General features: G+C 41.5%; 1 protein-coding gene across 7 annotated transcripts in view; it reads right to left on the bottom strand.

The window, feature by feature from the left end:
* Pfrx (6-phosphofructo-2-kinase) overlaps nucleotides 1-14,894 on the bottom strand; it is a 29,750-nt gene extending 14,856 nt beyond the window's left edge. The window contains exons 1-2 of one of the 7 annotated variants that reach the window (XR_010733803.1): nucleotides 14,758-14,893; nucleotides 14,444-14,686 (exon numbers count right to left, since the gene is read on the bottom strand). Coding sequence is in view for 3 of the 7 variants with exons in the window: in XM_066301057.1 (XP_066157154.1) it covers nucleotides 14,444-14,642 (199 nt within the window). In the remaining 4 variants the exon portion in view is untranslated. Of the gene's footprint in view, nucleotides 1-907; nucleotides 972-2,187; nucleotides 2,525-8,252; nucleotides 8,600-14,443; nucleotides 14,687-14,757 lie in introns of those variants that run through there. The other 6 variants (XM_066301057.1, XM_066301058.1, XR_010733804.1 and 3 more) reach the window with 6 other exon arrangements.
* Between the last annotated feature and the right edge of the window lie 581 nt (nucleotides 14,895-15,475).

Raw genomic sequence — 15,475 nt, 5'->3', positions numbered from 1 at the left:
CTTTTGGAAATTCAATTTTTGCCGCCAAAAGCCGCGTAGCATCGGAAGGCCGTTGACGACATTCTCCGAGTATGAATTTTTTGACAAAAACATATATTTTTTGAGAGTTATATGTTTTTGACTAAAAAGGGCCTCTAGAGTTCCAAAAATAGAAATTAATAAGGCATTAACGTTTAAAAATCGAAATTTGGGGTCATTTGCGGTTAAACCAGACCTGCTAGATAACTGCCATTAGAGTCACTCAATCGGCTCTATTCTCATGTAGTTTCCCTCCAAATTTCGACTTTCCAAGTATGGAAACAAAACAGTTATAAGAGGGAGCCATCTTCTTGAATCGCCCTGTATATAAATTTTTGAATCATTGACCTCCCACTTCTAATAGATAATTGTTAAAGTCAATTTAATTCTTTCCCCCACTGCGTATCACGAAAATTTGATCAAAATCGAGCCACAAACGAGGGAGCCGCGGCCTTTCAAAACGGCCAAAAAGTTCCAGCAAAATGATGAAATTTGGACATTTCTGACGATTTTGCAGGGCCGCAACTCCCTCATTGTCGCGATTCAGCTTTGATCAAATTGTAGGAACATACAGTGTGACCCATTTGTTCTGGGGTCAGTCGGTAAAAAGCTTATTGATTGTGCGATTTAGCACGGATTTTTTTAATTAGAGCTCGACGAACTGCGCCGTTTTGATCAAAAATGGCCTTGTTGACGTCAGATTCAAAGCCTACTGTGACAGTTTCTAGGAGCGAAATTTTAATAAATCGCATCGGCGATTTTTTGGGAAAAATCCGCGCGCGCCACTGTATCGGCCGCCCCTCAGAACGGGGCTGCATAAAGTTTTAATGAAAAGTTTTGAGCAATAACGCTTTTTTAGGAGAATTAAAAATGCGCACTGGGTACTTACATCTCCCCATACTTTCTCTGGGTGTAATAATAAGGTCCGAACTGGCCATTCTAGTGCTATTTCGGGGATTGTCGTTAAAATATTGCTAGATTTGATTGTTATTTCGAGGAAGTCCGCGACGTCCATTTTGCCTCGTCACTTCGAGGTCCATTTTGCCTCGTTACCGGCCTGTCTGGATGTCTGATGTTGAATTCTGCATTCTGCCGCCGAACGCACGTCGCCGCCAACAAGACGAACAATTTCCGCTTTTCCTCTTAAACTTCAATTTTCCATAATTATCACGATTAACGATTTAATTCGTATTAAGCACAAACAAGCCCCAACACCGACTGTTGATGTTTGCTGCGTTTGTTTGACAGTTGAACGCTTCACTCGTTCTCCACGGCCGACTATGTATTTTCGACAATTAACAGATACCGAGGGCGCAGTTTTAATTCTTCAAGAAAATCGTTATTACTCGAAGTTTATCGATAAAATTCTGCACAGGCCCGTTCTGAGGGGCGGCCGATACAGTGGCGCGCGCGGATTTCCCCTAAAAAAATCGCCCATGTGATTTATTAAGATTTCGCTCGTAGAAACTGTCGCAGTAGGCCTTGAATTTGACGTCAACGGCGACCAGGCCGTTTGAGCCCAAAATGGCGCTGTTTGTCAAGCTCTATGATTGAAAAAAACTCCGGGCTGAATCGCACGATTAACAAAGCTTTCCACAGAGACTGACCTCAGAGCAAATGGGCCACACGGCAAGTAGAAAAATCTCCTTTGCAACGCCATTAAGGCCGTATTGGAAAATTTATACCGCACGCGAATTTTCCGGAACGGAGTTTTTCGAGGCCCCGAGGGGCACTCGAAAAATGAAATTTTGAAAAATTGCTGGAAGACGCAAACCGAGTCCAGGTTTGGGTTTTCACCGTGCAAAGTGTGAACGAAACAGATCGAACTCTATTTCGGCCGCGCGGACACTCTTCCGTATCGGTGAATTCGGGACGAAACGCGGAATTTAAATTAAAAAAATTTGTGCGTAGTTGCTCGAGGAAGGCAACGTCGAGTTGGCACGGGTTTGCGAAACGCCCGGTATAAAACTGCTGCCGATCTCCGAAAACTTCGTGGTATTTCGGGCAGTTTTTGTTCAGAGAAAATTCCCGTTTCGACACGTTAAAAAGTCAGAGGGGGTGGGGAGTTTTCGCGCGGACGCCTCGTCCCTTTCACCTGTGGATCCCGAAAAAACGGTCCCCGTTCGCATTCGATTCACCCTCGTAGAAGTAAACGTGCAAGAAACGTACCAATGCGGATCGATTGGGTTCTTTTATAGTCGACGAATCCATTCCTCTGGGCACACATTATCACGGTGAAACCTTAACTGATAGTTATAAACTTTATTCGTACCGGAACGCCGCTATCAGCCACATACATATTTACTTTCACCGATATCCGTTGAATAAAGCAATCGCTCGCAACTCACCACTGTTGAGTAATGATATCACAATTCAGTGAACAATGTGGTGAAACGTAACGGCTTAAAAACGCGATTGCATCAATCGTTGTTTGTCGTTAAATTAAGTCCGTTAAATTATTTTCACGGCTGTGGCGTAAGATCGACTTTGTCACACTTAACGCTGAATAACTTGAAATTCGCCGTGGAATCGTACAGGTTAAACAGGTTGAAACCGGCTCGTTTCGCTGTTAATGCGCAGTTATTAACGATGTCCGAAGAGGTGATCCCATTGCCGCCCGGTTGCGGTGGTCCGAACCGAATGCGGTCGGTTTAAATTAAAGCCAGACGTTGGTCGAGATCGTCTGAACGATGATCGGACTTTGGCGAATTCGAATGGAACATCGCCGAAAAAATTATCGAAAAAATAATGGAAAGAACGGAGTTCCGCTAAGGGGTTTGTTTATGCCGTGCGTTAATCGGGCCCTGCCCTGTTTTTCTAGTGTTTCGTCATTATCGCACATTGCAATTGAGTTCGAATTATCGCAATCGGCGATCGTTTCAGCACTTCAAAGTTCAAAGTCAAAATCAATATTTTCACTTTTGGGGAGATAATTCGACTCGTGCTGGGCGGAAACATGTTCTGGACGACTTAAATTAGGTATGAGGGGACGGAAACTTGCCCCCCCCCCTCCTTTAGTCGTCAAAAACATGGACTTTTTGGGCCATTTTCGAAAACACGTTTCGAGCGAGGCGAGTTCTCACGGAAGATTCAACCCCCGAGCTCCGTCCTTGTGCGCGTCGCAGCAGCCCTCTCCAAAGTGTCAAATGGCACGTTCAAGTCCGAGGCCTGTCCAAACCGCATCCGAGGGCGTAGCGCCATTCGAAGAGGTAAAAACAGCAATAAATTTCGCATAAAATGCAATGCAGACGCAGTTAAATGATACGCAACGGTGGGAGAATTTTTTTGGTTATATAGAAAATTGATTTTTTTGTGCTCGCAAACGGGAAAAAAATTAATAAAAGAGTAAATAAATGAAAGAATAAATAAATAAATAAATAAATAAAAATAACCAGAGAGCCTCTGTGAGTGCAAAATCGGAAAAAAACTCGATTTCCTACCAACAAACGAGGTTTCCCATTGCCCACCCGGTATTTAACCATGATTATGTTGCATTTTTTACGAATTTCACAGCTGTTTTTCTCAAAAACTAATCGATGAACTTTCAATCGCATTGCACCATTGAGTGCGGTCCTGGAATTCGAGGCGTCACATGACCTCCCATGCCATGGAGGGGGCTACTGTTTGAGGGCCGAATTTCACGTAAAAATTCGTCCTCCTGGATAACTTTTTTTTACGCATTTTGAGAGTTTTCGAAAAAATCTTTTTGTTTTTTGACAATGAAGGTCAAATTTCGTTGACTGACCCTGTACGTCGGAACATACGTTCGAACATTTTCCATTGTTAAAAAATGATGTATTTTCAAAACATAGAAAAACAAGCTTTCACTGCTATTCGATCGCACCTACACTTTTCCACATGCCAACTACACGTTTTCTGCTCCCGCCCCTTCCTTGTCCGTTTCCAAGGTAAACGTAGCCCCAAAGGGGATTCCCCGACTCTACGCCTTTTGGTAGCGGCGGTACCAGTAAACTAGTTAGGCAGTGATCGCCGCTAGATGGCTCTGTGTTGGTTTGCGTATTATCAACTCTAACACCGTAATACTGAAATTTTTAAACTACTAAATTTCCGACACATGCAAGGAGTCAGATCATACAAGCAGAGAATTCTAGCCCGCCCAATAAGTCCATATGGAGAAATTTTTGATATACTGGGTGTTAAAATTATAAGTTTTCTTAACATTTTCTGCAAATTTGTTAGTTTTTTTTTGAAAAGATACTTAGTTTAAATTCGGAAGTTGGGTCAGTTATAATGAGTAAATCCAGTGGCGCGTCCACGTCAAACAAAATTATTTGTTTTGACACGGTAACATTTTTTCCACGGCCTTTTACAATCCCCACACCGTGCGCCACTGGCTTTGTTTTTGAGAAATTTAATAAACAAGATATGCTGACAAAAATATCACCGTATGTTCCTGCAGATATTCACTTTCACATTTCGAAACGCGCAAACCATCAAAAATAATCCTCGGTCCAAATTTTAGGTAAAAATACATACATGAAAAACTAGGGGAGATATGGGAAAAACATTTTTCAAAATCCGATAAAACTCACATTACGCCCTTGGAAAAACTAAACATGAGCTTTCCGATCGCTTATGTGGCATGTTTTATCTAAAATAAAATCGGCTCGAGTTGGCCTCACCCTGTATAATATAGTGCTTCGTGAAAATTTGCATAGATCCAATTTTTAAAAAAATTAAAAAAAGGTACATTCATAACGAATAAATTTTATTATATTTTTTCATTTATTATATTTTTAAATTAAATTATAAATAAAAAAAATACACTGCTGGTCTTGGGAGAACCCCCCCAGGTATACAGGATTGCGCATTATTGACGTCGCTTTGGGTTTAATGTGCGGACTGAAACATTTGGAACACGAATGCTTGGTCCTTTCTTTTGTAACCGATTCCTTAGCGGCGCAGGCGCCCTCCCCTTTTTTCTCAAAAGTGATTTGAAGGGAGCTTCAAATTATCTCTCGTTGGCTTTAACACATAATTTCTGGTTCCAACAGGATGATGCACCTGAACACAATGCAAAATTTACACCAGAAGCGCCTGTTCGGAACATTCTTAGCCAGCCCGTTTTCCAGACATGACCCCGTTAGATTTTTTTTTCTTTTTTTTTCTCTCTCTTTTTTATCACTGCTTTATTCTTGTAATTCCAAGCAGTGTTCGTATTACAAGTCCATCCTTTCTGTTTGTTATTTTGAAAACGAAGCGTTACCGCCCTTACAGTTACTCAAAACGGCCGGAAAAAAATTCTGTAAATCGTAATTTTTAACTGATCTTGTTCAAATTTTGTATAACGAAAACCTAAACTCAGTTCACGTGTTCAAGAAACTTTTGAAAATTGACATTTCACAGTGTTTTTCAGGGTCTTGAAAAAACTCCGTTACAGAAACTTCTTATGCGGTGGAAATTTTTCAATATGGTTTTAACAATCTTTTAGTGGGGATTTTTTTACATGTATCCTGAAAATTTGATCAAATTCGAACAAATGAGGGAGTTGTAGCTTTGGAAATCGTCAAAAATGTCTAAATTTCATCATTTTGCGTGAAAATCGTCAAAAATTACGATTTTCAAAGACCGCAACTCCCTTATTTGTTCAAATTTTATCAAATTTTCTGGTTATGTGGAGAAAAATCCCTTCTACAAGATGATTAAAACCATATTGCAACATTTTCACCGCACAAGAAGTTCCCAAAACGGAGTTTTTTTAAGACCCTGAAAAGCATTCTAAAAATTAAAATTTAAAAAATTACTAGAACAAGCAATCTGAGTTTAGGTCTGAATTTTCATTATACAAAATTTGAACAAGATCAGTAAAAAATTATGGTTTACAGAATTTTTTCCCCCGGCTGTACGAACACTTTTTTTTAGCGATTATTTATATAAACTTGTCGTCTTAGAGTCAGTCGAAAAACCACCCCTTGAGATTCGGCCACGTACTTAAATAACACCCTGTATAGACCGCCTTATATGATCAATGACGTAGTAGATTACAGTTTGAGGAACTGGACTAGCTCTGTGACGATCGGGAGGGTGCCCGAGATGGTCAGATTTGCACCTTTTTGACTTCCCCATTAGGCAGAGGAGAAAAGAGCTTACATGTCATGAGCCCGATTTTGGCATACAGGGTGTTTTGCGACGGCGCGCCTTTGTTATTGTTCTTTTTTTAAGTTTAGTGACAGTAAAACTTTAAAAGAGTCCACAAATTTTTCTGGTAAAAATCTTGATTTTCTGTCGAAATATCTTTAAAGCATTGTTTTACGCTTTTCAAGGCTAATTTCATAAAAAGGAAAATTTTCAGGGTTATTAGGGGAAATTGTGACTTCCTAAAGGGGGCACCATCAACGACAAAAAAATGTTTAAACTTATATAAAAAAAAAAAAAAATATGGAGGAATATATAGGGTGATTCGCAACACAGTCAACACAGAACAGGTACGTGTAGGGGACTTCGACACAAGCTGATTTTTTTTCGTGAACTTTTTTCTGATGCCAACGGTTGCTGAGTATCGGCTTCAGAAGATGAATAAAAAAATTGAAAAAAAGGTGTATTTTCGGAAAGTCTTAACCTAGAATAGCCATATTTGGAAAATGTTCTTGATTTATCAAGTGTTTCATTTGTTAAAAATTTGATGTGGCTGAAAGCTCCTTAAGGGACGGTCGCCCTTAAAATTATATGAATTTTTCTAACCGCAATTTAATACATAACTAAAGTTTAACAACATGAGAGTAAATTTAATTTTCGATTTCTTTGTGCTCTTGCAAATTTTTCGAGAAATCGTTCGTTCTTGAAGAAAATAAAAATTGTGATTTGGTGCCAGCACCAATCAAATCGAGCGAAAAGAAATTGTGTGCCTTAGAGTTAAAAAGGCCATGCGCAACTGCTCTTCAATTGTTCCGTTGCTAGGATACGGCTCTGGTCAAATTCAACATTCTTATTAAGAAAAATTTTGCAAACGATATCTAAAACCAGATTTCAGTATTAATAAATGTTAAGTAAAATGTAGTCAAAATGTAACACTACTGCAAACTAGTTGTTACTAAAATCGAATAAACACTCAAGAGACTGGTCAAAATGGCTTTTACCACGAGTTAAATTGACGAATTCTTTTAAAGTCCCCTGGAGGAGAAAGCCACGTGTACTTAAATCTGGAGATCGCGGAGGCCACTTGGCCAACTGTTGATTTAAAAATTCTCGTACGTCCATGCGGAAAAGCGGAGGCCCCCATCATGCATAAATCACACTTCACAGCTCTCGCAGCACCTCAGGAGGGGCATTTTACAAGAGAAACAAATGGGCTGCGCCGTTCAATCGGTTTGGCAAAACAACCGGCCCCCAAGCGAACCCTGCGCGACACCTGCCCGCACACTTGTCTCAAATTCACCTTGGGAGTGATGGGATGTTCCAGCACAATTCTGGATATGCGCAAATTTTTGCTTTTTTTTTTTAATTCATAAAAATTTAAGGGTGGCCCGCCCCGAGGCCGCGCCTCGTCGACCTTTCGGCCGCTCGAAGTTTTTAGCCAAACAAAGAAGTGGACAAAGCAAAAAACGTTACCCAAATTTGGTCATTCCAGGCATTCCTGGAGTGGAGAATTTTCTCAAATTTTTTTACTGATCTTCTGAGCCGACACCCCGGCAAGCGCGGGCATCGGATAAAGGCTCAATGCAAAAAAAAAAAAAAATCAGCGCGTTACGAGGTCCCCTGCACGCGGCCATGCTGTGTCGGTTGCGATGCGGATCGCCCTGTGTAAATAACACTAAACGTAAATAGATTTCAATGGCCGACGTAAATGACGCGAGGGGCCTCAGAAAATTTACGAAAGGAAAAATATTGCGGACACACAAACGATCACAATAATTAGCGATGATGTCACGTCGATCACCAACTCACGCTAAAGGCTAAGGAAAGTGGTGACCTCCGTGATAGTAGGCGGACGTGACCTTTTTATCTCTCTCTCTGGGTCGATTATGCTGCAGCGAAGCCCTGAACTTCTTGGTGTGCGCACGAACTGATTTCTGAGTCGCCTTTCGACATCCGCCGTAAGGAAATACCACTAGGGCCCACGGCCCGTTGGGGCCCTTAGTCCCGGCCACACCTCAACGTTATCTGTGCACGTGTCAGTAGATATTTAAGGATCAACAACACTGCTGATACGGGGGACCCAAAATTAGCTCCAGGCCGCACGTACACCTGGACATACATCTACATTTTTAACTCACCGATTCTAATGGACATGAGCCGAGTCGTACGGTACGACCGTCCATCGGTGGTGACCGATATTCCTCTGGGGCCATTTTCGCTGTCGGATCGTTTATTTCGCATGTCCCTGATAGAATTTTTCGCCTCAAATTAATGTTACTTAAGTACGCGCGTGACTCAAGTACTCGCACCCATTTACACGTTGCTTCGGTTACAGGGTCCACTAGTGGCGATTCATCTGCAGGACACGTTCACTCATAATGAAATTGTGTATTATTTTTAAAAAAAATCGCACTTATTAATAGACCGTGATTATGTGGGTTTCATTCTGCTCACGGCTAAGTGAGAAGTGCACTACTGGAATCCTCATACGTTCCGTTATCATGTGGCACGGGCGTGGGGCAAAGCACAAGTTCCATTTTCACATGCTCGAGTTATTTGCGGCGCCTATGTATCGTCTTATTTAATAATTTAACATTTTTGATCGGCATTCGAAAAACGCTACCAAGTTCGGTCTATGCGCTCATCAACGCTCACAATTTCGGACTTAGTCCGAGGAGCGAAATTCTTGGAACATTTTCAAAATTTCTAAAGCGATCACTGCGCTGACCGCACCCATTCCGTATGTTCCGACAGAGATTTCGATCCTCGCGAACGTTGGCTCCGCAATTGTGCAACTCGCGGTCCATTTTTGCGGTTTCCGTCATGTTCCCGACAACCGCAGGGCCCACTCTCAAGTACCTGACCAACGTCAGCGACCCCTCCCCCCGATGCAACCTGGCGCGCTTGAATCATTCGCTCTCGCACCTCATCAACTGAGTCAGGATGAGTTTTAAAGACGAAGGATTTGGGTGTTTCCATAAAAAAAAATCAAGTGGCGTCAGGTCTGGACACTTTGGCGGCCACTCCGTGGCGCTTCGAGATTATTGAACAATATTAATCAAAACTTTCCTGGCTGAACTCAGCACCAGAACTAAGAGCATTAATTGAACGCCTAAAGGCGGAATTGCGGACAAAAGGACGCAATGACTGTAGGACAAAATATATAAACCGTCGTAAGCTCTTCAAAACCTCTACGTAAACGATGAAAGTATCATTTGAAATATTAGTCCGCGCTTCAAGGCAAATCTGATAGCTCACGGTCTCTTCCTCTCTAAATGAATTGGTAGAGGAGGCGCTACAGAGTGGCCACCAAGATCTCCAGACCTGACGCCCCTTGATTTTGTAACAGCTAATCTGTTATTGATTGAAAATTGACTTGGGGCCCTAACCTCGGCATAATATGCGATACCTGGTGCTCCCGATGCTCCGCCACTTGCCGCTGCGCTCAACCCAAATCTCAAGGAGCCTTTCAAGAGTTAACTTTGAGTTACCCCTGGTGATGAGGCCAAGAAGTGCGTTAGCGAGTGAGGCCTTTACGAATGACAATTGTCTCGAAATTGCTGCGATGGACAACTGCACAATTACCGAGATATTTGTCAAAAGCGGAGAATTGCATTGATGCTTCTGAAAAATTGGTAAAAATAAACCGCGACGTGGCAAACTTACGCTTATTGATTGCCAAGAAAACGGTAAATTTTCGCTCAGGTTGCTTCCAAAACACGTGATCTAGGTAAGCTCAAAACAGTACGAAATCGCTTTTAATGTCCAGCTGCACCGGACGAATTAAAAAAAAAACTGAAGAAGCCAAAAATCGGATTTTTACGCAAAACCAGCATCGAAATTTTCGGAGAACGACCCAAATCCGCTTCAGACTGTAATTCTGCGAAAACCGAGGCGGAAGTGAGAAACAGATGCGGAAGGAAAAGAGGGGAGTGAATAGGAAAAACGGAAGCGAAAAGAAAAATCTAAAGTGAAGAGAAATCACTGAAGTGAAGAAAAAACAGAAGTGAAGAGAGGAATGGAAGTGAAAACAAAAAACAGAATTGAAAAGAAACAACGGAAGTGAAAATAAGAAACAGGAGCGAAAGCGACAATTACACAATCTATGTACAGGGTGGCATTTTAAAAACTTGCCATGTTTATATTTTAGGAATGAAAAAAGATTTGAAAAATTCCTTTAAACCGGTTCTACGATAAGTAGAAAGAACTAACATTATGTACTTCCTACCCCTTCCCCCTTAATAATTCTAAATTTCAACCCCTCATTTTAAAGCTCTTTAAAAACACCTTGCGATCGCATTAACCAACGCCCCATTTGTCCAAGCAGTTAGCGAATGATTCAATTAAGAAAGAATAGAAGGTTTTCATTTACTTTCTATTTAATCAAGTGCTCAAAGTGGTTTCCGTTAATTTCCAGACAATCTTAGGGCCTGCTTTCGAATCGGCAACGAACTTTAGCAAAAGCTTTCTTTGACTAATTCGTTCTCGTAGCTCGTGAATTGAGTCAAACTGAGTTTTAAAGACGACATATTTAAAGTAACCCCCTTTAACAAAATAAATAAATAAATAAATAAATAAAAATAAAATTTACAAAAAAATCAAGTGGCGTTAGATCTGGAGGACTTGGCGGCCACGCTGTGGCGCCTCGAGATTTTTAAATCATATCAGTGAAAACCTTCTTGATTCGGTGCCGCTTCTTGGCGGCCCTTTTGGCGCCGACTTCCGGCGCCAGAACGAAGCGAAATAATCGAACGTCTAAAAGTAAAATTCCGGATTAAAAAAATTGCTTATTTTTCTCGACGCAATGACAATAATATAAAAAACATAAACAGTTGTAAATTCTTCAAAACCTCTATATAAACGATAAAAGCATCATTTGAAATATTAGTCCGCGCTTCAATACAATTCTGTAAATTTACATTGTATTAATTTTTTATTTATAATATTTATAATAATTCGGTAGCTGCTTGGACAAATGTATTGTTAGCTAACACGATCATAAAGCGTTTTTAAAGGGCTTTAAACTGAAGTATTACAAGTGGGGGTTTCCATTTAAAACTGCAAAGTTAGAGGGGTTAGAGGGCAGACGAGGGTAGGGGTGCAGGCACACAATTTTGCCCCCCCCCCCTCCCTTATCCTACAAAACGGTTTCAAGGAACTTTTCAATTTTTTTTTTCATTCGAGAGATGTAGCAATTGCAAGCTTTCAAACTGTCACCCTGTACGCAGTTACAACTTAAAAGCGACGAACGGTGATGTCAGCTACGACTTCCTGCTTTCAAACAGTCAAGGAACTGAGCGGGAGAGGGCACTAAGGAGAACCATCTAGATCTATCTCCGTCGCCAATGTAATCGATAGTTTGGTAAACGAGGACAGACATTTAGAGGCGCCTTCAAGCAACACCTTTAGGAGTGATGATGGGGACACAATCGAGCAACAACGGCTTTCACGGATGACCACCGGCCAGGGATCAACCCTACCTGTTCTGGTGAATTTACGTGGCCCGAATTGCAGTCAATATAGGAGTAGGTGCTACAAGAACTGGAAATTCACACGTGCTTCGGTCGTGAAGCATCAAAAAAAAAAACGGAAGAACTTCTGGTTGCCGACAGATTTAAAGAAAATTTGCAAAAAAGGTTAAAAGAAAAAACCACTTTTTACTGGTGATTTTCGATTATTGATCGCGATCAATGAGGGAAACTCGCAGTGGGTGGCGAACCCCAGGCGTGGGCTGTTGATGGAACCACCAACCATCTGATTGACAATCGAACTGATTCCAGACATACCGCTCACATTACAGTGGTTACTTGAAGGTTTCAGTCGATGGTAGTCATAATGATCTATATCAACAATCGATGGTCACAATCATCTATGGTCACGACCATCTATGTCAAACAATATGTGATCGCGATCATCTCTCTCAAAGAATCTATGGCCACAACCATCTATGTCCAGCAACCTATGGTCACAACCATCTATGTCCAGCAACCTATGGTCACAACCATCTATGTCCAGCAACCTATGGTCACAACCATCTATGTCCAGCAACCTATGGCCACAACCATCTATGTCCAGCAACCTATGGCCACAACCATCTATGTCCAGCAACCTATGGTCACAATCATCTATGTTAACGATCTATGGCGGTAACGTCCTATTTCCTTAACACGTAAATAGCCGAAAGTCAGTGTTTGATCCACATCTACTTACACCTCATTTTTAAAGTCACACAAGACAGCAAAACGTACACGAATCTTCCTGTCTTTAAGTGGCCCGACAGTACTCGAGCACATATGACTAAATTCACTCCTCAACTGACTCAATTTTTGATCGCAACTAGCTACACCTCCATATTACCAAATGAAGCATTTACAATGGGAGATACTGTGCGTGGCGTGGTATTGAAGGGCAATAAATAAGTTTTTCTCCAAATCCATTAAATTTTGCTTATCTTGCTCACCTCCATAACAGGCGTGTAATGTGCACTTTAAACCTCGCTTTAAAGACTATGCTGACACTAACGTCATAAATAACTGCCTCACTTTTTGTTAGTGTCTTCCATCCCTCAAGATAATGTCCGAATTGGTAACGTTAATCCCTCTTAAGCCTGAAGGTTTTTTTTCAGCTGACTTTCGTTGGCTGCCGAGGAATCGAGACTTAAACTTCCGATCCTAGGAAATCTGGCCCTTTTCGCCTATTTTGCATGCAGTTGTGTTTGGGATAATGAAGAAGTTCACAGCCATTGTCCTCCACGGCTAGCTCTTTCGGTCGATTTGTAAAGAATCGAGTATTAGAGACTTCTGCTTTGTTTGGGGAATCTGGGACTTTTATCTGTCCGATCACGCTGGGACTGAAAACTGCTGGTTTTGAAGCTGCACCTGTCGCACCCCCGTGCCAACATTAGGACAAGGGCACTCTCCAGTTTTAACACAACAAAAACTCTTTGGAATTATTTTTTTTGCTGTTTGGCCAAGACAGAAAGCATAAATTCCTAAAAGATCTCTCTGCAATTACACAACATTACCTTCGAATTAAGCAAGATTGAACTTTAGCAACATCGGACTGGTATCTTGCCGCGTTGTATGTGCGGCTAGCACGTTAAGGATGGTTGCTGTTTGTATGCTTTTCAACGAAAATGGAGATTACACATGAAAATATGTTTGTAATCGCCAAACATCGAGGATTATGCATGTGTCGGAACAAGATCGTGAACATTCTCCGTGGTTAGGGATTGTTAATGTATTAACACAATATAGAAAGGCAAACTAACGAGTTTACTACTGTCCTTTCTTCTCCGTTTCCGAGGTAAACGTACTCCCAAACGGGATCCCCCCACGCATTGCCACCTAGCAGTGGCGATATTAATAACTAAGTGCTCCATCACTAGATGGCTCTGCGTCAATTTACATATTACTAACTCTAATACCATAAAACCGAAACTTATGAACTTCTAAAAAATCTGAGGACAAGGGCAGAGCTGAGGACACATTATTATTACACCCTAACATACCACCAAGTGTTGAAGACTTCAGGACTAAATGCAGCTTTTGCTATGATGGAAACGTGAAAAATCAATCGAAAACTTCCAGGATCGTCCGAAGACCCCAATTTAGTTAAAAAGACCTCAGTGTGTGAGACAACTAAGTAAAATAATTAAGCAAAGTTTTCAAGAATATTCAAGGCACAAAGTTCTTCCTTGTAGTCTCACGATAGCTGTGTATGTAACCAGTAACTGTATGTAGGAAGTGAGACTTTGCAGGATGGGTTAATTGAGGTCCCGCTAGGTGGTGCGAGTTACACAAAGTAGCATAAGTTCCAAAAAATAGTTATTTCTAATTTGCCGCATGATAAAGTAACTTGAAGCGAATGCCACACATTGGAGCATTTTCAAGCTGTGCCCTGCATGTGCGGGGCCATCAGCATCTACTGCTTTTATTCATTTGATTTATCAAGTGAGTTAGGAAAGAAGGCATCCACTTCCATTATAAACTAGTTACAAAATGGAATTTGTTTAGTCACTTGTTTTAATTGAGGAAACTGTTGGGTTATCTGTACAGTAATTTACTGAATGATTAACCTTCTACTTTTTCTTAAAATAAAATTTGTAATAATATACCCTTGACTAAGAGCCAAACTATTAATGTGTTGTTAACTTTAACCGCAAGCTAATTTCCATTAAAACTGGGTGAATGATAATGTTAGCAGCATGTCAACCACTGGACCATTTATATAGCCAATAGAACTTTAAGGGGATGTCGATGCAATGTTAATGTGGACGTCTCTTCTTATGCTACCCTCATCAAAATAAATTATCTTGCTGGTCACTTACCTCTGATGGGAAAAGGTTTGGTTTGCACCGTTTCAGTGTTGGGAGGAAGCAGCCTTTTGGTCTCGGGTGACATTACACTGGGGCAGGCCTTGACCTCATGGCTTCTGCAATTCAACCCCGTGTTTACGTTCCTGGAGCTCTTGAGGTTGCTGTTTCGCACCCTGAGGGACCCGCTCAAAACGTCCAGCCCGCTGCTCATTCTGCGCCGCTGGTCTGTCGAATGCTCTTGCCGCACTTATCTCGCTGGAAATCGCAAGGTACTATCCAGAAACCGACACATCCAACTGTGGATGGCAATTTGCTTATGTACTTACTTATAAACTCGTGGCTCAGCTGACCTTGGCTGGCTTGAATTCTGATTCTGACAGTTTTCTGATTAAAAATTAAAAACAAACAAATTAAAAACAATTCGAGCGTGGGGCCCTCTGCGAGTGACAGGTGGAAGTAGGAGAAATGAAGCGTCGTTCCGCGAACGTTTGTTTTAAAACAGGAAAGCGGTAGCCGCAACATCGTATCCGCCTTGTGGGCTCCTAACGTAAAGTCGTTCCGAACGAGGATTGTCGCAAGATTTCGAAATACTACAGTGGTACCGCGTGCGCGCCCTTTAAACGAAAATCTCAAGGTAAATCGTGACTTTGCCGCGGAAACACGTAGAGGGTGGAATAAATGGCGCACAAGATGGCCGCTCTCTCTCTTTCCAGTTGCAGTGTTGCCAATCTCATTTAACATTACAGGCGTTGTGATAGGAGGGACACGAGTTAGTGCCATCTGTCAACGCTCTTCCGTTCCACTTCCTGCAATAGACATTTGCAGTGCGGCATATACCGTCAGATATGCGTTAATCCTTAACGCAACTTGGGCAACTAATGTAAACCGATTAACGTTGAAATGGGTTACGTAAGGGAATCCGCACCTGCCAAACACCGATTTAATCGGACGTTTTGAGTGCCGTCGTAACGCAGTGAAAATTTAAACAAACCCAAACAAACTGTTGCCTTGATATATTTACAACTTAAAAAAAAACTGTAATCA

The sequence above is a fragment of the Euwallacea fornicatus genome, chromosome 38 (assembly GCF_040115645.1).
Source record: "Euwallacea fornicatus isolate EFF26 chromosome 38, ASM4011564v1, whole genome shotgun sequence".
Taxonomy (NCBI): Eukaryota; Metazoa; Arthropoda; class Insecta; order Coleoptera; family Curculionidae; genus Euwallacea; species Euwallacea fornicatus.
This window is presented reverse-complemented; position numbering and strand designations above follow the sequence as displayed.